Genomic DNA, 23,385 nt, shown 5'->3' with positions numbered 1-23,385 from the left:
TTATTTTTATTTTTATTATTTAAACTTTATTTATAGTATTCAACATTTACAACATTCACAAGCAAAACAATTATTATAATCAAAACATGTACTGAAACAGTACAAACGCAGCGCCACAACTCATTAAAGCAACTAAAAAAAAAAACAAATTATATATATGTGTAAAGCCATAGGCTCACACAAGTTCCGTAAATAATGCAAATTTGGAGCACAGCATCATAGTTTTCACAGCTTTTTGGTTGTTAGAGGTATAAACTGCATTATCACAGTTGCCATTAACAAAAGGAAGCTTTAAAAAGAAACGCCTACGTTCAACCTCATTGGCTACTGAACTTATGTGACTTCCCATTGGTTGACGCTGCCGTCAGTTTGTCCGCTTCCGGCTTTGCCACTCTGTTATGGGAGTTCTTGACTTCAGCTTAATTCGAGTCCCTTTATTAAAGTCGGTAAGATTGACCTCGTTTTTCTCCTCCACGTAATTGTTCTTTGAAGTTATCACTCGGATACCACTTTGTTGTCTCAAGCGGAAGTCCGCTCTTAACGCTGAACATAAACGACTACAGGTTGAATGTGGTCTTTTACCGCCATTGCCAGGGTTTTAACGTGTTAACGACTCAAGTTCACCTAGTCCTCCATTCTTACATTAAATGCCGAGGTTTTATTTCGTTTCATGATTAAAGCAACATGTCAGGACCCAATGGCCTTAGACGGATAGTACCCCGGAAAGTGTCCTTAATTTCGACCAACCAGCTTGTCCAGAGCCGCTCGGAAGGTGCCATCTGCCTGCAGCGGGGGACCATGTGTGAGGAGAAGCCTTCCAACAACTCCGAGTTCGTCTGTATAAAGGTACTAAATATGTGCGACGTGTTACATTCAAACTGCTTTGAACTAGTCTGGGTAAATTCCCAATAAAATAGTTAAACCCAGATTGAGACAAATATTATTTATGTATTAAGTATTTGTTTGCTTACTATGGTATATTATTTATTTATTATTTATTAGTTCACTGTGCTGTTACAGAGAACAAGGACATTGAATAAAATTGCTGTGGCGTGAAAAGGTAGTAGGATTAAATAAGCTCTGCTTCATCCTACTGCTTTCTAGATGTGCTGTCATGAAACAACAGGAAATGTGTGATGCATTACATTGTACCGTATGCATGTTCGATATAAACTGAAACTGAACTAAACAGGTGCTGGAAAAGGCGATTACTACGACAGTGCCGAAAAGTGTTCTGCAGGAGGTACCAACTAACTGTGTTGGACTGTTGGAGCCCGTGGAACCAGAGACTCGCCTAAAACTACTACGTAAGCCATTAAAAAGTAATGAAGGTGGAGTTCACTTTATTTATTGTAAGGTTTTGTTGTTTTCAGAAGATCCTCAGAAACTGCTCGACTTGGCCAGTCTGCCCATCGGCACCCGCCTGTGGGCCCGAACTGGCCCAGGGGACGACTATTATGAGGCTGAGCTCAAATATTTCGGGCCTCTGACTCAAGAGAGCAGAGCTCATTTCTTTGGGGTGCAGCTCTTGGTAAAGTCAACGTCTGCACACTTTTAGAACTTGTTCTGTGGATAAGGGTTATTAATGATAATAACGTGTTGGCTGAAGGGCTCCACAGCAAACAAAGACATCGCCAATAATCTCTACACCAACTCTGACGGAAGCCTCATCTATGTCCCGATCAGCCACATAAAAGGGAAATACCAAAACCGCAGCGCAAATGGCCAACAAAGGCCGCGTCAGCTCCGCCACAGTGTCCACCATCGCCGTGCCGTGCACAGGAGTCACAGCCACCTTGATGTTCAGCCCCCGTCGCTGGGCTTCCTGTCCGGAGCGACCGAGCAGGCGTCTGCGGCAACACTGAGTGTGGGACAACGGGTGAATATATTCCAGGAGGGCACTGCTTTGAGCGGAGAGGTGCGCTTCTGCGGTCCTTTGCCTGCTCGGTCTTCATCTGGGACTTATGTGGGCATCCTGCTGGTCAGTACCTTCATTGCTTTCAAACACGTGTAATGTCAAGCAGCGTGTCAAAAACTTGGAATTCTGTCCTAGGACACTCCGACTGGCGACTGGGATGGACATTATGGAGGAGAGAGGTTGTGTCAAATTCCTTATGCCGCGTATGGAAAACTGCTTCCCGCATCGGATGTTACCCCAGGTGTCACCTCCATATCATGTTTATTTGTCGTTAGTGATGCAACGATTGTAGATTTTGACTAAGGTTATAATCCGGGGAATAATCGCGGTTTACAATTATTATGCAGTAAATCATTTCACAAAAAAACATTTATAAAATACTATTAATTTCTTAGAGATTTTAATGTGTTATTTATTACTGTCGGAAAGAATAATAACGTAATGACAGTAGAATAAATTATGAACGGGACAAGCGGTAGAATATGGATGGATGTATAACAATAAACAAAAATTATTATTAATATAAATGTATATATTTGATAAATGTATTATTGATATAAGTCTACAATTAACTTTATTAATCCCCCAGGGGTAAATGTTGATCCTGTAAGTAATAAACTTTGAGTACTTTTCAAATGTTCTTGTAATCAGACAATATTTTCGGCATATTGGATGGAATTTTTACCTAAAAAATAAGACTCCATCTAATATACTGAAAATATTGTCTGATTACAATAAAATTTGAAAAGTAAATGAACAACAAGACATAATTGTCACGGCGGGGGGGTCGCAGCTTATTGCAGGGTTCGTTCTCCCGGGATGCAGACGGACCACTCCGGACAAGGCGTGCAGATAGGAAAATGATTTATTCTTCAAAAATCGAACACGTACCAAAAACCGACAAGCAAAAGGAAAGCGTGCCGATGGCACGCACGAGAAGCTAAGGCAAGACTTGGTGCAGGAGTCAAGAAGCAGGAGAGAAGGAATTTATCCCACGTAACTGTTGCATGTAGCAAATGATGAAGCCAGACTGAGCATGGCGAGCAAGGTTAATAAATAGTTCTCTGATTAGTGGTTGGCAGCAGGTGAGCGTGCCGACCACTAACCAGAGCCAGGTGAACCCAATTAATTCTCATGGAAACGAAAACAAACCCAGAGGCGCATGAACCGGAACTAAGGGAGTCCAAAACTAACAGAACATAACGAAACATGATCCGGGCCACGGATCATGACATAAATGAACCTTTTTGAGCAAAAAGTGTTATTATCATTAACTCTTTCATGCCAGTTCATTCATTTTTATTCATCTAGTTTATGCTGTGTTAATAACAACTTGAATGAACATATTTATGATCCTATGGCATAGTGATGTTGTTTTACACGCTACTAATTGCCGTCAGAGCACCTCCATATCATGTTTATTTGACGTTAGTGATGCAATCACAGTTCCACAATTATTATGCATTGAATCATTTCACAACAAAACATTTATAAAATCATACTAATTACTTAGAGATTTTGATGTGTTATTTATTACTGTCTGAAAGAATAATAACGTAATGACAGTAAAATAAATTATAACAATAAACAAAAAATATTATTAATATTAAAGTATTTAATTAATAAATGTATTATTGATATAAGTTTACAATTAACTTTATTGATCCATCAAGGTAAAATGTGTGAATAATAAACTCAAGTACTTTTCAAATTTTCTTCTAATCAGACAATATTTTCGTTATATCAGATGGAGTTTGTACCTAAAAAAATAAGATTGCATTTAATATACTGAAAACAACCTGAATTAACATATTTATGATCCCATGGCATAGTGATGTTATTATACACGCTCCTATTGTTATGTTAGTGTTTTACACTTGCTATATCAACTTTAAATGCCTATAGTTTATTCAACACAGACAGGAAGAGGCAATCTCTAACATTAAACGGTCACGGAATGACCTGTTGCTGTTTCTTTACACTGAACCGACTCAACACCAAACTACTGATTGTAAGTGACACCTGTGTAGTTAACTTAATTCTTAATGAAGTAACATGCCACTTATATAGTTTAAGTCGACTATTACCAACCTCGTGACGTCCGTTGTGTCCTGAGCAAGACACTTCACCCTTGCTCCTGATGGGTGCTGTTAGCGCCTTGCATGGCAGCTCCCTCCATCAGTGTGTGAATGTGTGTGTGAATGGGTGAATCTGGAAGTAGTGTCAAAGCGCTGTGAGTACCTTGAAGGTAGAAAAGCGCTATACAAGTACAACCCATTTATCATTTATTTTATCATTTATTATGTCTTACTTTTACTTTGGCGTGTAAAGCATGTTGGTGATCCCACAAATGCTGCACCATAATGGACGTTTTAGAACATTTAACCACATAATTTCTTCTGGCGGGTGCTGCAAATGCGTGAGCCATCATCTTTAATAACTTATTTTCTAAGTACCCGAAATGTTACCACTTTTTTTTTTTGAGACAACTTCACTGTTGTGTCCTGCTTCCATTTTAAGCTATTGTAGCATACTCTCATGCCTCTCGATAGGCGCGTGCACCGTTAGTGTTTTGGGCAAGGTATGATGAAAAGAACATGCCAGCATATGGAATGAGTGAGGAGGACTGAAACATACTGTGGTGGAGCCTTTGCTATTAAGTAACTATGATGTTTTTAATCGCGGTTAATGGTAAAAGCTGTTTATCGTTGCATCTCTACTATTCATCTGCATAATGTCCTCATTTGTTTTCGCGTCTGACTTCTGTGCTCTACACTCCCCAGAGTCCCAGCAGCCTAAAATCCATCCTCCCCAAGTCCTGAAATCCATTTTGAACACCTCGGCACCCACTACTAAACATGCCTCAGCACCCACGCCCGCCCCACGGGCTGCCCTGATGCCCCCATACAAAAAAAACCTGAAACCTGTTCCTCCGCCGCCAACCCTCCCCAAGTTGGTCCACAATTTCATTCCTTCGCCGCCTCCCAAGCCGGCGGTCACTGTGGTGCATACCACAAATGGCCCACGCAGTCTTCCCTCACCTCCCATGTTGGAAGACGTCGATGAGGCAGCGAGGGACAGCGGGGAGACCCTGGAGGTGGGCTCCATGGTGGAAGTGAATGACCCGCCCCTTTATGGGGTGATTCGCTGGATTGGAAACATTAATGGGGTTCCTGAGGTGGTGGCAGGCATCGAGCTGGTATGTTTTTATGGCAAAGCTCCTCCTTCAGGCCAGATGTTTCATGTGTGTGCTTTACTACTACCCAGGACCAGGAGATGGCGGCAGGAACGGATGGCAGTTACATTGGCGAACGCCACTTCCGCTGCCCGCCTAACAAGGGGCTCTTCGTCAAGCTCTCTAACTGCAGGCGGGACTCCAGATTCCCTGCTCCTGAAGCTCGTGTCAATCAAGTGGAGCGCTGTAACTCCATAGGTGATTAGTTTGTGTGTCGTGTGTCAGAGAAGAGAGTTCACACATCTTTCTGTGCATTGGTAGCTTTTGCAGAGTGGGGCAGCGAGCGCGTGGAGGACCATACGCCTCCTTTGGAAAGCGATAAAGTCAAGGAGCTTTATCAGGGCTGGAAGAGAGGCATTCAAGGTCACCTCAACTCCTGCTACCTGGATGCCACACTCTTCAGGTGCTGCGTTTATGTCCTGTTTTTCAGAGATCTTGGGATGCATGATGTCTCATTTTTTTCTTGTGGCGTCTTTCTGTGTGCAGCCTCTTCTCCTGCTGTGGCTCAGCAGACTGGTTGTTGTTTTGGCCGTCGGAGGAGAAAGAAGATCAGAGCTCCAAGCAAGCACAAGACCTGCTACGCTGCGAAATTGTTAATCCCCTGCGCAGGTACTAGCATTCCTTTCACTTTCAAAATCAAAGACCTTGTGCATGCTTTTGACAATGACACACATATGTGTCACTTGGACAAAATACAACATGCGGGTGGGTTTGTATTGCCCCCTGTGGGTTGTGGCCAAAATCCTTTGGAAGACATGCGAGCCTACACGTAATACAGTACAGTAGAACCGTGTATTTCAGTACAATACTACTGTATAGTACTGAAAATGTACAGTACAGTAAAAAGGAGTTTTTTTAATCATTAGACAAGTGGTCAATGACTTATGGAAATTTAGACATAGACTTCATTTTATTGTCATTCAAATTTGAACTTTACAGTACAGATAAGAACACATTTTTTTTGCATTAGCTCGTTGTAGTGCGGGATTAAAGAGCAATAATGTGCAGATATAAATAAATACATTTATTTATAAATAGATGTATGTATATCAACATACAGATAAATATATTGCACTTTTGCATATGCATCCATGTTTATGGATGTATGTTATATTGTCTTTATATTCAAGCAAGTGAATCCGTTTTGGGGGGGAATTGACTGGATTATTATGATGCGTTCATGAGTGTTATGGCCTGAGGGAAAAAAACCTTTAGTTGCTGATGGTCCCGAGGTGCCCCTGTAAAGATGTTTTGCTTGATGGCGGCCATGTTTTTCAACTAATGTTTAGTACCATAAATGTGTGGACCAAATTTGGTGGGGATTCTGCCAAAAATCCTAAAGTCAAAGTCAGGTGTTTTGCCCTTTTGTGTGAAGCTTTTCAGCAGGAGAAGAGAGAGTGTCATGTCTGTATGATGATGTTTTGTTGACAATGGCTTCCTTAAGGTACGGCTACGTGTGTGCCAGTAAGACCATGGCCTTGAGGCGGCTGCTGGAGGCAGCCAACACAAACGCAGGCTTCACTAACCAAGAAAAAGGTACGTGAGCTTAGCGCGGTGCAATCCACCTGAGGAATGTCGTCACGCCGCTCGTCTTTTATGCTTGTCCAGATCCGGAAGAGTTCCTCAACAAGCTCTTCCAGCTCCTCCGAGTCGAGCCGCTCCTCAAGATCAGGTGATGTCGTACATACTTCCTCCCTGTTCTCTTTCTCTTGTTTTTCTTCACCTTATCATTTTTATTTCCTTATCCAGGTCAATGACTCAAAAGCAGCAGGAGTGTCACCTCTACCAGCTCTTTCCGCCTCACACTCCTGCCTCCTCGCCGTCCTCCCCCAAAAAGTCCCCCATTTTGTTGCCCTCACCACTATTCAACCGCATGAGAGTGGCCAGTGTACAAGCCCTGCTGGAGTCATCATTCCTCCATGCCAGCCTCAAGTTTGCGGAGGTGAACGAACTCGATGCTTCCAAGCAGACACTCAGAACTTCTGAAACCTCTTGTTTGACCTCCACCACAGGCTCCATCCAGCCTCTTACTTCTCATGCCTCGCTTTGGCAAGGACTTTAAGATGTTTGATGCCATCTTGCCCACCCTGTGCCTGGACATCACAGACCTGCTGGATGACAGTAACTGACAATTATGTCCTATTTCAAATGTCTTTATTTTAGAGATTTTTGTGTGGATGAGCAAACTCTTCTAATCCTAAACCGTTGCACACAAAAAGGAGAACATTTTGTAAAATCTGCACGCATTCTGTGCTTCCTCTGCTATTATCAGAATTCCAAATTTCAAATAAGAATTGGGAAACAAGCGCTTTTCGTGTCGTTCTCGCCAGTTTCAGGTCCTCAATGGCTGTCTAAGAGTTCCAACTTGTGAGATTACATCCTCAGCCATCTACTTTTTAGCTGAAATGCGTGATTTATGATCTACAATCAACTTCCAGGAAGAATGAAAGCAAGAAAACGGCAGACCACTTGATGATGTAAAAAATAGGCACACACCGGAAGTGATCACGTCACCGCTATAAATAGTTTGTCTGCGTTTGCGCTCATTATAACAACATCACCAACACTTGGTTAATATTCAAGTCACAAAATGTAAATGGAGTATTGTTGGCGCTATTGGAATAATTATTCAGTGGGTTTTCTGGGCAATATAGTGGCGCTCCCATTGGCTCCGCTCTAAGCGGACATTTATTTACATTTACAATTTACAATGTATTTTAAAAAAATCCATCCATCATGTCTTTCATAATGAATGCAAACGATGAGGCAAAATTCCCCTAAAAGTTCCTTTTTTAAATAGTAAAAAATTACTATACAAAAACTTATATTTAACACCAATTCCCTTCATTTTGAATATTTGTTTTGAATGCTTGTATGAAATAAAGCATTCTGGGAAATTTAGTATTTATCCACCGTTTTCCATAATTTGAATGTTATAATACAGAAAATCTAAATGTTTGTTTCACTGAAAATACTTTTATACCTAATTGGTGATGAAAACATTTGCAGTAATTAAAATAAAATATTTCAATAGTAATACTATTTCTCTGAAATATGTAAAAAACCGTGATCCTAGAATACACAAATATTATCAATTGGAGTTTCATGAAAGTTCAATTCAACTTCCTTGAATTAAAATTGCAATTGTAATTGAAAATAGATGGAGGGAGTCTACCTCCCGTTTGCAACAATGTATATTCATGGAGCTGAATTAGAATTTGAGAGACCTTCTCAATTCAATCAGTAATTTTGCACAAGATTGATTCAGACAATGACAAAATACAGTGGCGCCGTTACTATTAAGGCTTACTTGAAATGTTTTACACATTCACTCTGTCAAGCATTCACTGTTACTTTATTGTATTTTACCGACTCACCACTAAATTTGGTGACAGATTTGACAGGATCAAGTCCGTACAGTCAGAAGATTGGTTGAAAAACATGACCGCCAGCAAGTGAAACCTTTTTGCCAGGGCACCTTTAAGACCTAGCAAAACATTGATTAGAAAACTTAAAAGGGTATCTGTATTTTATGTATGCTAGTGTGTCCTATGAAGCATTTTCCCCACTACCCTTTGGGTAAAAGGGCTCAATTTTCTTGGGTGACTGAAAACACTTGTCCTTTGTGTCTAGCATTGAGGCAGTGCAGCATCTGTCAGGCGGTCGCCCAGTGGGAGTGTGTGGAGTGTTATGGAGACGAAGACATAACGCCAGGACATCTCAAACAGTACTGTCACACCTGCAACACACAGGTACTCCATGCCCAAGCAGTTAGCACGGCTCAGCTCATAAGACCTTCAAGTACGTTTTGTTTTTCATCAGGTCCATGGTCACAAGATGCGAGGCTCCCACTCCCCAGTTGAGCTTAGCATCCCCGAAGGGGCGATGATCGGCCTGATGAACTGTGCCCGCCAGAAGATGGTTCTCTTCGCTGTGACGTGCATCGAGACCAGCCATTACGTCAGCTTTGTCAAATACGGGCCTTTGCCCTCTGATTGGCTGTTTTTTGACAGCATGGCTGACCGCGAAGGTGAGACGTAAAATAACTTCTTAAAAATGCTTGGAATAAGCCATACTGAGAACATGTCGTTTTGTGTGTCTTTATCTTTAATGCTAAGGAACTGTGTTTGTCTCTGACCAAGTGCGAGGCTGACTGATAGTTGGCAGAGCTTTATTTTAAGTTGTGTAGCGAAGTCCAATAAACTTAGCAACTCAGTGGCCTTGTGGTTAGAGTGTCCGTCCTGAGACTGGCCGAGTCATACCAACGACCACAAAAAATGGGACCCATTGCTTCCCTGCTTGGCACTCAGCATCAAGGGTTGGAATTGGGGGTTAAATCACCAAATGATTCCCAAGCGTGGCGCACACTGCTGCTCACTGCTCCCCTCACCACCCAAGGGGTGAACAAGGGGATGGTTCAAATGCAGAGGACATATTTCACCGCACCCAGTGTGTGTGTGACAATGATTAAAACTTTAAAGGCCTACTGAAATGAGATTTTCTTATTTAAACGGGGATAGCAGGTCCATTCTATGTGTTATACTTGATCATTTTGCGATATTGCCATATTTTTGCTGAAAGGATTTATTAGAGAACATCCACGGTAAAGTGCGCAACTGTCGGTGTTAAGAGAAAAGCCCTGCCTTTACCGGAAGTCGCAGACAATGACGTCGCAAGTGTGGGGGCTCCTCACATATTCACATTATTTTTAATGGGAGCCTCCAACAAAAGTGCTATTTGGACCGAGAAAATGACAATTTCCCCATTAATTTGAGCGAGGATGAAAGATTTGTGTTTGAGGATATTGATAGCGACGGACTAGAATTTAAAAAAATAAAAAACGAGTTAAAAAAAACGCGATTGCATTGGGACGGATTCTGATGTTTTTAAACACATTTACTAGGATAAATCTGGGAAATCCCTTATCTTTTTATTGTGTTGCTAGTGTTTTAGTGAGTTAAATAGCACCTGATAGTCGGAAGGTTGTCTCCACGGGTGTGTTGACGCGCAGTGTCTCGGGGGAGTCAACGGCACAAGCTCAGCTTTTCTCCAGTAAGAACTGACTTTTTAACCACAAATTTCTCACCGAAACCTGTTGGTTGACATTCGGTCGGGATCCATGTTGGCTTGACCGCGCTCTGATCCATAGGAAAGTTTCAGCTCCGGGAATTTTAAACAAGGAAATACCGTGTGTTTGTGTGGCTAAAGGCTAAAGCTTCCCAACTCCATCTTTCTACTGTGACTTCTCCAATATTAATTGAACAAATTGCAAAAGATTCAACAACACAGATGTCCAAAAAAAACCGTTAAAGCAGACGACATTTAGCTGTGTGTGTGTGTGTGTGTGTGTGCGTAGCGCTCATACTTCTTAAAAACGCGTGACGTCTTGCGTACGCGTCATCATTACACAACGTTTTCAAGAAGAAACTCCCGGGAAATTTAAAATTGTAATTTAGTCAACTAAAAAGGCCGTATTGGCATGTGTTGCAATGTTAATATTTCATCATTGATATATAAACTATCAGACTGCGTGGTGGGTAGTAGTGGGTTTCAGTAGGCCTTTAACTTTAACTTGATATCCATCACCAGATAACAACTGAAATTTTGTTTCATCCAGGAGGTGAGAATGGCTTCAACGTGCCCCTGGTGAAGCCGTGCCCGGAGGTGGGCAGCTACTTCAACCTATCACAAGAAGAGCTCAGCAGAGTTGACCCCGCCTCCTTACAGGAACCTGCTCGCCGTCTGCTGTGTGACTCGTACATGTGCTTTTACCACAGCCCCGAACTCAGCCTCTACAAGTGACCTCTCGCGTCAGTTGTCTTTTCATAATCCCAATGAAAAAAGTAATAATGTCATAATGTCTCACTTCTAAGTTTATTTAACTCAAAATATTTTTAAAACATATTTTGAACACAGGGCTTCACGGTGGAAGAGGGGTTAGTGCGTCTGCCTCACAATACGAAAGTCCTGAGTAGTCAGGGTTCAATCCCGGGCTCGGGATTTTTCTGTGTGTAGTTTTCATGTTTTCCCCGTGAATGCGTGGGTTCCCTCCGGGTACTTCGGCTTCCTCCCACTTCCAAAGACATGCACCTGGGGATAGGTTGATTGGCAACACTAAATTGGTCCCTAGTGTGTGAATGTTGTCTGTCCAACTGTGTTGGCACTGCGACGAGGTGGTGACTTGTCCAGGGTGTACTCCGCCTTCTGCCCGATTGTAGCTGAGATAGGCACCAGCGACCCCAAAGGGGAATAAGCGGTAATAAATGGATGGATAGATTTTGAACACACTGTTTAAAGAATTGTAATTTTTTTTATTTGTGTTCTTGCTACAAGTTGTTTTGCACCTGCCCGGATGTGTCTTAAATGTTTGCACTATGTTTACAGTTGCACAACAAATTGTAAATTATATTTATGTGTCTCTTACAATATTAAAGATTGTTCATTGGGAGTATATTGTTGTTTTTTATAATGGCCAGTTATGAGAAGACTGCAAAAGTTGGGTAATTTTGTGGGCTACTGTAATCCCTGATTACAGTAGCCCAATGTTGCTATTGTTATTTACGAGTTAGAATGCATAAAAAAGAAAGCTGCCACCTTATCGTGGTAGAGTAATTTGCGTGTCCGGGGGCTTTATGCCCCCTGGTAGGGTCTCCCAAGCCAAACAGGTTCTAGGTGAGGGATCAGACAAAGAGCAGCTCGAAGACCTTTATGAAGAAGAAAAAACATGGACCCAGATTTCCCTCGCCCGGACGCGGGTCACCGGGGCCTCCCTCTGGAGCCAGGCCCGGAGGTGGGGCACGATGGCGAGCGCCTGGTGGCCGGGCCTGTTCCCATGGAGCCCGGCCGGGCACAGCCCGAAGAGGCAATGTGGGTCACCCCTCCAATGGGCTCACCACCCATAGCAGGGGCCATAGAGGTCGGGTGCGATGTGAGCTGGGCGGCAGCCGAAGGCAGGGCACTTGGCGGTCCGATCCTCGGCCACAGAAGCTAACTCTTGGGACGTGGAATGTCACCTCACTGGGGGGGAAAGAGCCTGAGCTAGTGCGCGAAGTCGAGAAGTTCCGGCTGGATATAGTCGGACTCACTTCGACGCACAGCAAGGGCTCTGGAACCACTTCTCTCGAGAGGGACTGGACCCTCTTCCACTCTGGCGTTGCCGGCAGCGAGAGGCGACGGGCTGGGGTGGCAATTCTTGTTGCCCCCCGGCTCAAAGCCTGCACGTTGGAGTTTAACCCGGTGGACGAAAGGGTAGCCTCCCTCCGCCTTCGGGTGGGGGGACGGGTCCTGACTGTTGTTTGTGCTTATGCACCAAACAGCAGTTCAGAGTACCCACCCTTTTTGGGAGCACTCGAGGGAGTACTGTAAAGTGCTCCCCCGGGTGATTCCCTTGTCCTACTGGGGGACTTCAACGCTCATGTTGGCAACGACAGTGAAACCTGGAGAGGCGTGATTGGGAAGAATGGCCGCCCGGATCTGAACCCGAGTGGTGTTTTGTTATTGGACTTTTGTGCTCGTCACAGTTTGTCCATAACAAACACCATGTTCAAACATAAGGGTGTCCATATGTGCACTTGGCACCAGGACACCCTAGGCCGCAGTTCCATGATCGACTTTGTAGTTGTGTCATCGGATTTGCGGCCTTATGTTTTGGACACTCGGGTGAAGAGAGGGGCGGAGCTTTCTACCAATCACCACCTGGTGGTGAGTTGGCTGCGATGGCGGGGGAGGATGCCGGACAGACCTGGGAGGCCCAAACGCATTGTGAGGGTCTGCTAGGAACGTCTGGCATAGTCTCCTGTCAGAGAAAGTTTCAATTCCCACCTCCGGAAAAACTTTGAACATGTCACGAGGGAGGTGCTGGACATTGAGTCCGAGTGGACCATGTTCCGCACCTCTACTGTCGAAGCGGCTGATCGGAGCTGTGGCCGCAAGGTAGTTGGTGCTTGTCGGAGCGGCAATCCTAAAACCCCTTGGTGGACACCAGCGGTGAGGGATGCCGTCAAGCTGAAGAAGGAGCCCTATCGGGTCCTTTTGGCTCATAGGACTCCGGAGGCAGTGGACAGGTACCGACAGGCCAAGCGGTGTGCAGCTTCAGCGGTCGCTGAGGCAAAAACTCGGACATGGGAGGAGTTCGGGGAAGCCATGGAAAACGACTTCCGGACGGCTTCGAAGCGATTCTGGACCACCGTCCGCCGCCTCAGGAAGGGGAAGCAGTGCACTGTCAACACCGTGTATGGTGCGGATGGTGTTCTGCTGACCTCGACTGCGGATGTTGTGGATAGGTGGAAGGAATACTTTGAAGACCTCCTCAATCCCACCAACACGTCTTCCTATGAGGAAGCAGTGCCTGGGGAATCTGTGGTGGACTCTCCTATTTCTGGGGCTGAGGTCGCTGAGGTAGTTAAAAAGCTCCTCGGTGGCAAGGCCCCAGGGGTGGATGAGACCCCCCCGGAGTTCCTTAAGGCTCTGGATGCTGTGGGTCTGTCTTGGTTGACAAGACTCTGCAGCATCGCGTGGACATCGGGGGCGGTACCTCTGGATTGGCAGACCGGGGTAGTGGTTCCTCTCTTTAAGAAGGGGGACCGGAGGGTGTGTTCCAACTATCGTGGGATCACACTCCTCAGCCTTCCCGGTAAGGTTTATTCAGGTGTACTGGAGAGGAGGCTACGCCGGATAGTCGAACCTCGGATTCAGGAGGAACAGTGTGCTTTTCGGATTCAGGAGGAACAGTGTGCTTTTCGTCCTGGTCGTGGAACTGTGGACCAGCTCTATACTCTCCGCAGGGTTCTTGAGGGTGCATGGGAGTTTGCCCAACCAGTCTACATATGCTTTGTGGACTTGGAGAAGGCATTCGACCGTGTCCCTCGGGAAGTCCTGTGGGGGGTGCTCAGAGAGTATGGGGTACCGGACTGTCTTATTGTGACGGTCCGCTCCCTGTACGATCAGTGCCAGAGCTTGGTCCGCATTGCCGGCAGTAAGTCGAACACATTTCCAGTGAGGGTTGGACTCCGCCAAGGCTGTCCTTTGTCACCGATTCTGTTCATAACTTTTATGGACAGAATTTCTAGGCGCAGTCAAGGCGTTGAGGGGTTCCGGTTTGGTGACCGCAGGATTAGGTCTCTACTTTTTGCAGATGATGTGGTCCTGGTGGCTTCATCTGACCCGGATCTTCAGCTCTCACTGAATCGGTTTGCAGCCGAGTGTGAAGCGACCGGAATGAGAATCAGCACCTCCAAGTCCGAGTCCATGGTTCTCGCCCGGAAAAGGGTGGAATGCCATCTCCGGGTTGGGGAGGAGACCCTGCCCCAAGTGGAGGAGTTCAAGTACCTAGGAGTCTTGTTCACGAGTGGGGGAAGAGTGGATCGTGAGATCGACAGGCAGATCGGTGCGGCGTCTTCAGTAATGCGGACGTTGTACCGATCCGTTGTGGTGAAGAAGGAGCTGAGCCGGAAGGCAAAGCTCTCAATTTACCGGTCGATCTACGTTCCCATCCTCACCTATGGTCATGAGCTTTGGGTCGTGACCGAAAGGATAAGATCACGGGTACAAGCGGCCGAAATGAGTTTCCTCCGCCGTGTGGCGGGGCTCTCCCTTAGAGATAGGGTGAGAAGCTCTGCCATCCGGGAGGCACTCAAAGTAAAGCCGCTGCTCCTTCACATCGAGAGGAGCCAGATGAGGTGGTTCGGGCATCTGGTCAGGATGCCACCCGAACGCCTCCCTAGGGAGGTGTTTAGGGCACGTCCAACCGGTAGGAAGCCACGGGGAAGACCCAGGACACGTTGGGAAGACTATGTCTCCCGGCTGGCCTGGGAACGCCTCGGGATCCCCCGGGAAGAGCTAGACGAAGTGGCTGGGGAGAGGGAAGTCTGGGTTTCCCTGCTTAGGTTGTTGCCCCCGCGACCCGACCTCGGATAAGCGGAAGAAGATGGATGGATGTAATCCCTGATGTCCAAATTTGAATACTTTAATTTCTAAAGTTAAAAAGAAAAATGTTGGATTTTTCCACGTCGAAATATTGCGTGTGTCTGATGTTTAAGAGTATAGGCAAAGATGAAGTGAAAATTAAGTGAGTCTCTGAATCGCCACTAGATGGCAACATTGACGCAACACAACAAACTCATGACTCGTGAGCCCGGAAGTAGAGAAGAAATTTTGACCTCACTTCTGTGCTCATTAAAACCCCTCGGTTGCTTGTTTTTGGATACTCTAACGAGGTAAAAAAAAAAATACTTAAAAGTGACATTTTGTGGCTTGTCTCTTGGTAAAATAAGGATATTGTGACACAACACACGTTATTTGTTTTATCTTTTGGTTTCGATAATCCGTTTGTGAATGTATTGTTATTGGTTTAGCTAGCGGCTAATGCTAATTGTCGCTACAATGCTAGTTTCACTCGTATAAGACGAACAAAGATGCTTAAAGTGATTAAGTATAATGTTAATAAAGTGATCAAGTATAATGTTAATTAAGTGATCAAGTACTGTTTGCAGTGGTAATTACATCAAGGAATAATTTCTATTGAGCTCACAGGGAACAGCTTTGTCCGTTTTTTTTTAATGCATAATTGCGTTCTTCAAACAGGCCGGGATGCTTTGTTTTGTTTTCAGTGCATTTATTTTGTTTTTTAATCCCTCACCGACTCAGCCCGCATTGCACTTGGTTGCCATGGCGTCTCCGGGGGGACAAGGAGGGGGAGTTCTGTCCACAAGAGGAGGAGCTCCATCCAGGAGGATGAAGTGGGCTCTGGAGCTGAGTTCAGTCAACACCAGGTTGAGCAATAGAGACATTTGTTGTCACTATGACCTTAGCTGAGGTAACCGTGACGATTCTATGCTCCAGGTGTCGTGGCGACCGTCAGGGAGGTCAAGGAGATGTCATTTATCCAATCGGATATTCCGAGAAGCCTGTCCCCGACACCAGCATCCAGGAAACGGACAAGAACCTGGTGGAGAAGGTGAGTTAGGATTATAGTAACGTGGTTTCCTATGCTGTGGGTCTGTTCTCCTGTCTTGCAGCGGTGCTGGGACGTAGCCCTGGGACCCCTAAAGCAGATCCCCATGAACCTGTTCATCATGTACATGTCGGGAAACACCATCTCCATCTTCCCCATCATGATGGTGTGCATGATGGCCTGGAGGCCAATACAGGCACTCATGTCCATGTCTGCAAGTGAGCAGCTCGATGCCTTTTAAGAACACACAAGAGAATATCCAGCTCATCCTCTTCCCTGTCATGTCGCAGCCTTCAAGCTGTTGGAGAGCTCCAGTCAGCAGTGGTTACAGGGTCTCGTCTATCTGGTTGGCAACCTGCTGGGCTCGGCGCTGGCCATCTACAAGTGTCAATCAATGGGGCTGCTGCCCACACACTCGTCTGATTGGCTGGCTTTCATTGAACCTCCTCAGGTAGACTTCAAATGGAAAAAAGCAAAAGGCTTGTCATGTCGTTGTTGAAGTACTGGGTTCTACTACTCTGTGTCATACTCATGATTCCTCCAGTCAGAGTTGTGTATAGTGAGAGTATGGCCAACTAAATAACAGGACGGGATGCATGCGATTGAGTTAGTTGCGTTACCTTTCCTGATGAAATAAACAAAAATAGTGAGTCTAATTTTCTAAACATACTCCATCTCTTAAACTTTCAATAAAACATGCTTTTTTATCATAGTATAATTTGAGGGCAAGTTTGTGGCCATATTTTATGCACTTCTGTGTAAACATTCAACTAATCAATCTAAATGTATTTAATTATATAGCCCTTCATCACAAGTGGCAGCACTGTGGAGGAGTGGTTAGTGCATCTGCCTTACAATACGAAGGTCCTGAGTAGTCCTGGGTTCAATCCCGGGCTCTGGATCTTTCTGTGTGGAGTTTGCATGTTCTCCCCGTGACTGCGTGGGTTCCCTCCGGGTTCCCTCCGGGTACTCCGGCTTCCTCCCACCTCCAAAGACATGCACCTGGGGATCGGTTGATTGGCAACACTAAATGGTCCCTAGTTTGTGAATATGAGTGTGATTGTTGTCTGTCTATCTGTGTTGGCCCTGCAATGAGGTGGCGACTTGTCCAGGGTGTACACCGCCTTCCGCCCGAATGCAGCTGAGATAGGCACCAGCACCCCACGCAACCCCAAAAAGGGGAAAAGTGGTAGAAGATGGATGGATTAATCAGAATTGTCTCAAAGGGCTGCACAAGCCAGAACGACATCCTCGGCTCAGATCCCACAACAGGGCAAGAAAAAACTCAACCCAATGAGATAGAAAAAGAAACCTTGGAGGGAACCGCATATGTCCCCTTTGAGCAGCTAGTGAATCATCTGTGGTCACCTAATAAATTCAGGAAGTGTTTAGTGACGAGCCCGTTGTCTAATATGCTCCCGATGACGCAATACAAGTTAAAAAAAATATATACAGAACAACCAAAAATAATTGTACCACCCTCATTGTGCCAAAATCCTCATTAGCTTCGGACCAACAATTACGGAGAAATTATGACTTTTGTGTGTTGGCTGCCTCCAATGTATTGTTTGCAATAACTGCGCTATATATGCCTGTGCTTTTACTTTTGGTTTTTTTAATCTTTTTAAAGGTTTTGCAGTGGCGAGTCATGGCGTCCTGATTTTATTATCATCATACTTGAATACTGAATTTATGCTGCATTTTACCGCAATATGTGTTAGTTTAGTTTAGATTATTGGTGACACATGCAGAAAAAGTGCAATTTTTTGAAGCAACGTTTTTGTCAGGCAAAATGTAATAATTTGCTGTTACTGAGAGGGCGATATACCAGTTTTACCATGTGTATGTATTAAGGCTGCGAATCTTTGGATGTCCCACGATTCGATTCAATATCGATTCTTGGGGTCACGATTCGATAATATATTGATTTTTTTTTATTCGATTCTCGATTCAAAAACGATATTTTTCCGATTCAAAACGATTCTGTAGTCATTCAATACATAGGATTTCAGCAGGATCTACCCCAGTCTTCTGACATGCTAGCAGAGTCGTAGATTTATAAAAAAAAAAAAAAAGCTTTTATAATTGTAAAGGACAATGTTTTATCAACTGGTTGCAATAAAGTAAATTTCTTTTAACTATTAAACGAACCCAAAATATGACTTATTTTATCTTTGTGAAAACATTGGACACAGTGTGTTGTCAAGCTTATGAGATGCGATGCAAGTGTAAGCCACTGGGACACTTTTGTTCTTTTTTTTTTATTTTTATAAATGTCTAATGATAATGTCAATGAGGGATTTTTAATCACTGCTATGCTGAATTTATAACTAATATTGATACTGTTGTTGATAATATTCATTTTTGTTTCACTACTTTTGGTTTGTTCTGTGTCGTGTTTGTGTCTCCTCAATTGCTCTGTTTATTGCAGTTTTGAGTGTTTTGCTAGGTCAGGTTTGGTTTTGGAATTGGATTGCATTGTTATGGTATTGCTGTGTAGTAGTTTGGATTGATTAAAAAGAAAAATAATCGATTTTTAAAAATGAGAATCGATTCTGAATTGCACAACGCATTCGATTCGATTCGTATTCGAATCTATTTTTTCCCACACCCCTAGTATGTATGCTTGCTTACTTCGCATGAGTTACTACTGTTGTCACTCATTGGCACCCTTCCTAGCTCACTTTTACTTTGCATAATTTTTTTCCGATGCGATGCAGAGGCTTCCCGCATTTTTGGCGAGTGGCGCATCCCCAGGCCGCACAACAGGGCATGTTTGCGTGTCCAAAAAACTCTTCAATTAAAAGAAATGTCTAATTAAACTGCTGTGGAACATGGCACCCTGTACTCACATGAGGGGCTTTTGACCAATATAGGAGATCGTCTGAAACAGAGTTGTCCATATTCTGTCTATCCATTGAGTTTTTGAGGTCCCACAATAGTAAATTTGGAAGTGTAAGAAAAGGAGAAAAGTGTAAAAATTTAGCTTTGTTGCAGGGATTTTAACGGTTTAAAAATTATTTTAGTAAGCCATACTGGAAATTGTGTGTCTGTAGCCTTAATGCTGATAAGCTGTGTTTGTCCACACCTGTCTCAGATAGTGTGCGTGCCTCCAAAGAGCGATATTGTGTACTTGATCCACCTTTTACATACAATGAAACGCTGCACTTATCAAACATTACAGATGCCATACATCACGTACGACATAACATTGTGTGCTGCAGGAGGGAACACTATGTGAGCTATAATCCCTCCATACATGAAATGGAACATCCAGCTAGGTTTTCACTTTGAAGTACAGCTCCCACTTCTGTTGCTGGCTGGCGGATATGGAATAGCTTTATTTCAAGATGTGTAGCGATGCCTGCCTGCTTTGGTGGGAGTGTACACAAAATTATCTCCTTTTGAGGCGGTGTCATGTCAATGAGGAACAAGATTTTTCCCTTCACATGTCGTGAAAAGTGGAGCAAACCAGTGAGAGTGCATAGATTCGGTGCGCATAAACAGACACTCAGGAGAACCTTATTAAACAGTAATTTTTTGCATAATGAGTGACATTTTAGTTGAGATAGGTGCCAGCGCCCCCCGCAACCCCAAAAGGGAATAAGCGGTAGGAAATGGATGGATGGAGTGACATTTTAAGCTGCCATTCAGTCGAGCAGAGACCTCCATAACCAATAACTTTCATAGATTTTACATTGTGTCAAGAAATAAATCCATATACGTTATGAAAAAAAAAAAGTTGAATTGAGTCAAAAAATATATTTTGTTGGTTGAATTTATGTAATTGTGTCTTCCCTACAGAGGATGGAGATCATGGGCGGAGGTATGGTCCTGTGAATGGCCATTATTTTTGGCAATGTACAACAGATGAAGGTTTTGCTGCGATGACCACGGCGAGCCTTTTTTGTGATAAATGAACAGCTGGATGTGCGACGAGGCTTTCTGCATGGCCACTTTTTTTTTTTCACCCCCTTTGCCGTGTTTTTTGTTTCGGAAAGCAGCACCAATTTTGTGCTTTGTTTTCATGTTTTTCGAGCAAACATCCTCTTCACATAGAGATGAAATTGTGTTCATTTTTGTCATGATTTTAGCATACATGTCACTAACTTGTTTAATTTATCAACCTCTTCTAATTTTTCTACACATTTGTGCTAATGAAATAAATTCATACCAATTTCAATTGTATTTACCTGTTGAATAAATGGTGTCTGAGGTGTTTGTGTGGATTATTTCCAGTGTTATTTTAAACCATTTATCATTAATTATTTAAATCAGATTAATCAATGGCACGTCTTTATTATGTACATGAATGTAGTCGGGGGTGAGCAAGCGTGTCGTAGTTTGTGATTTGGTATATTTTAGTCTTATGCAATGTCCATCCATTCATCCATTTACTGCCGCTTATTCCCTTTGGTATCGCGGGGGGCGCTGGTGCCTATCTCATTTACAATCAGGCGAAAGGCGGTGTACACCCTGGACAAGTCGCCTACTCATCGCAGGGCCAACACAGATAGACAGACAACATTCACACTCACATTCACACACTAGGGCCAATTTAGTGTTGCCAATCAACCTATCCCCAGGTGCATGTCTTTGGAAGTGGGAGGCAGCTGGAGTACCCGGGGAGAACATGCAAACTCCACACAGAAAGATCCCGAGCCAGGGATTGAACCCAGGACTACTCAGGACCTTCGTATTGAGAGGCAGACGGCGCTAACCCTTCTTCCACCGTGAAGCCCCGTATGCAATGTTTTGGCTTTTATTAAGAATTTGCAAGGAGTGATTGAAATATTTATTATGCACCAATGTAGTCACATGGCAGAGCACTCACACCAGTTAGATCAGGGGTCAGGGGCTGCATTGGGCTAAAACACTATGACCAGGCTATATGTGTATATGTATATATATATATATATATATATATATATATATATATATATATATATATATATATATATATATATATATATATATACACACACACACACACACACACATACATATAGTGGGGCAAAAAAGTATTTAGTCAGCCACTGGTTGTGCAAGTTCTCCCCCTTAAAATGATGACAGAGGTCTGTAATTTTCATATAGGTACACTTCAACTGTGAGAAACAAAATGTGAAAAAAAATCCAGGAATTCACATCGTAGGAATTTTAAATAATTTATTTGTAAATTATGGTGTAATATAAGTATTTGGTCACTTCAAACAAGGAAGATCTCTGGCTCTCACAGACCTGTAACTTCTTTGAAAAGCTCTTCTGTCCTCCACTCGTTACCTGTATTAATGGCACTTGTTTGAACTCATTATCTGTATAAAAGACACCTGTCCACGGCCTCAGACAGTCAGACTCCAAACTCCACTATGGCCAAGACCAAAGAGCTGTCGAAGGACACCAGGAAATGAATTGTAGGCCTCTACTAGACTGGGAAGAGTGAATCTACAATAAGCAAGCAACTGGGTGTGAAAAAATCCACTGTGGGAGCAATCATCAGAAAATGGAAGACATACAAGAACACTGATAATCTCCCTCGATCTGGGGCTCCATGCAAGATCTCATCCCGTGGGGTCAAAATGATCATGAGAATGGTGAGCAAAAATCTCAGAACCACACGGGGGGACCTGGTGAATGACCTGCAAAGAGCTGGGACCAAAGTAACAAAGATTACCATCAGTAACACACTACGCCGACAGGGAATCAAATCCTGCAGTGCCAGACGTGTCCCCCTGCTTAAGCCAGTGCATGTCCAGGCCTGTCTGAAGTTTGCCAGAGAGCACATGGATGATACAGCAGAGTTTTGGGAGAATGTCATGTGGTCAGATGAAACCAAAATAGAACGTTTTGGTATAAACTCAACTCTTCGTGTTTGGAGGAAGAAGAATACTGAGTTGCATCCCAAGAACACCATACCTACTGTGAAGCATGGGTGTAGAAACATCATGCTTTTGGGCTGTTTTTCTGCTAAGGGGACAGGACGACCGATCCGTGTTAAGGAAAGAATGAATGGGGGCATGTATCGTGAGATTTTGAGCCAAAACCTCTTTCCATCAGTGAGAGCTTTGAAGATGAAACGTGGCTGGGTCTTCCAGCATGACAATGATCCCAAACAAACCGCCCGGGCCACGAAGGAGTGGCTCCGTAAGAAGCATTTGAAAGTCCTGGATTGGCCTAGCCAGTCTCCAGACCTCAACCCGATAAAAAAATCTGTGGAGGGAGTTAAAAGTGTGTTGCTCGACGACAGCCCCAAAACATCACTGCTCTCGAGAAGATCTGCATAGAGGAATGGGCCAAAATACCAGCTACTGTGTGTGCAAACCTGATAAAGACCTATAGTAATCCTTTGACCTCTGTTATTGCCAACAAAGGTTATATTACAAAGTATTGAGTTGAATTTTTGTTATTGACCAAATACTTCTTTTCCACCATAATTTATATATAAATTATTTAAAATTCCTACAATTTGAATTCCTGGATTTTTTTTTTCACATTCTGTCTCTCACAGTTGAAGTGTAGCTATGATGAAAATTACAGACCTCTGTCATCATTTTAAGTGGGAGATCTTGCACAATCGGTTGCTGACTAAATACTTTTTTCCCCTACTATATATATATATATATATATATATATATATATATATATATATATATATATTTATATATATTTACACATATTTTAGGTCAGGAAAAAACATGCAGGCTACATCATCCCTACAAGCCTGTTTCGCAGGTTTCCCTGCTCGTCAGGGGATTTTATTTTATATGTAAAATTAAAAACCTGCGAAACAGGCTTGTAGGGATGATATAGCCTCTGTGTTTTTTCCTGACCTAACGTATATTCCGCTCTACCCCAGTATTGAACACTGTATAACGGATAAACCACAGAAACCTTGAATATATTTTATATATATATATATATATATATATAGATATAGATATATATATATATATATATCTATATCTATATATATATATATATATATTCCTCACACACTAATCAAAGTGCTCTATGTCACTGCGGTGCGAGCACAATGCCACGTTATCGATGGGAAAATGCATTTTTAGACAATATGATTTGCCTGAGAGGCAAGGAGACACCAAGAGTAACAAGCGGTACAAAATGGATTAGAAAGGACAGATTTAAAAAAATAATGATACAAGAACTTCTTTTTTTTTAACTTGGGGCTTCCAGCGGGCCTGATTTTTGACACTGGTGTGCCTTAACCGGCCCGCGGGCCGTAGTTTGGGCACCCCTGAGATAGATGGTCATTTAATGAATGTT

The 23,385-nt window shown here is 43.5% G+C and overlaps 2 protein-coding genes across 2 annotated transcripts; both read left to right on the top strand.

The window, feature by feature from the left end:
* The first annotated feature begins 313 nt into the window (after nucleotides 1–313).
* Nucleotides 314–11,601, top strand: si:cabz01101003.1 (ubiquitin carboxyl-terminal hydrolase CYLD). Its single transcript, XM_061913446.1, has 17 exons — nucleotides 314–446; nucleotides 681–846; nucleotides 1,193–1,307; nucleotides 1,374–1,531; nucleotides 1,610–1,981; nucleotides 2,054–2,159; nucleotides 4,702–5,117; nucleotides 5,186–5,351; nucleotides 5,415–5,556; nucleotides 5,640–5,762; nucleotides 6,598–6,689; nucleotides 6,762–6,825; nucleotides 6,903–7,095; nucleotides 7,166–7,274; nucleotides 8,787–8,905; nucleotides 8,976–9,183; nucleotides 10,771–11,601. Exons 2-17 carry the CDS (start codon nucleotides 685–687, stop codon nucleotides 10,953–10,955), a joined length of 2,730 nt encoding a protein of 909 aa, XP_061769430.1. The 5' UTR covers nucleotides 314–446; nucleotides 681–684; the 3' UTR covers nucleotides 10,956–11,601.
* Nucleotides 11,602–15,249: 3,648 nt separating this feature from the next.
* On the top strand, nucleotides 15,250–20,321 carry emc4 (ER membrane protein complex subunit 4). Its single transcript, XM_061913442.1, has 6 exons — nucleotides 15,250–15,367; nucleotides 15,798–15,922; nucleotides 15,993–16,107; nucleotides 16,169–16,322; nucleotides 16,395–16,555; nucleotides 19,909–20,321. The coding sequence occupies exons 2-6, from the start codon at nucleotides 15,819–15,821 to the stop codon at nucleotides 19,942–19,944; spliced, it is 570 nt and encodes a 189-aa protein (XP_061769426.1). The 5' UTR covers nucleotides 15,250–15,367; nucleotides 15,798–15,818; the 3' UTR covers nucleotides 19,945–20,321.
* The last annotated feature ends 3,064 nt before the right edge of the window (nucleotides 20,322–23,385 follow it).

The sequence above is a fragment of the Nerophis ophidion genome, linkage group LG10, assembly GCF_033978795.1.
Source record: "Nerophis ophidion isolate RoL-2023_Sa linkage group LG10, RoL_Noph_v1.0, whole genome shotgun sequence".
In the NCBI taxonomy this organism is placed as follows: Eukaryota; Metazoa; Chordata; class Actinopteri; order Syngnathiformes; family Syngnathidae; genus Nerophis; species Nerophis ophidion.
The sequence above is the reverse complement of the archived record's forward strand: the minus strand, read 5'-3'. Positions and strand labels throughout refer to the sequence as shown.

What these genes read in the sequence shown, in the direction of transcription:
- si:cabz01101003.1 (XM_061913446.1), top strand. Translation starts at nt 685, where the DNA reads ATGTCAGGACCCAATGGCCTTAGACGGATAGTACCCCGGAAAGTGTCC. An exon ending in GAGCCGCTCCTCAAGATCAG is followed by an intron (nt 6,826 to 6,902) that starts GTGATGTCGTAC and finishes TTCCTTATCCAG; the next exon opens with GTCAATGACTCAAAAGCAGC. An exon ending in CCAGCCTCAAGTTTGCGGAG is followed by an intron (nt 7,096 to 7,165) that starts GTGAACGAACTC and finishes CCTCCACCACAG; the next exon opens with GCTCCATCCAGCCTCTTACT.
- emc4 (XM_061913442.1), top strand. Translation starts at nt 15,819, where the DNA reads ATGGCGTCTCCGGGGGGACAAGGAGGGGGAGTTCTGTCCACAAGAGGA. An exon ending in ACAAGAACCTGGTGGAGAAG is followed by an intron (nt 16,108 to 16,168) that starts GTGAGTTAGGAT and finishes CCTGTCTTGCAG; the next exon opens with CGGTGCTGGGACGTAGCCCT. An exon ending in ACTCATGTCCATGTCTGCAA is followed by an intron (nt 16,323 to 16,394) that starts GTGAGCAGCTCG and finishes GTCATGTCGCAG; the next exon opens with CCTTCAAGCTGTTGGAGAGC.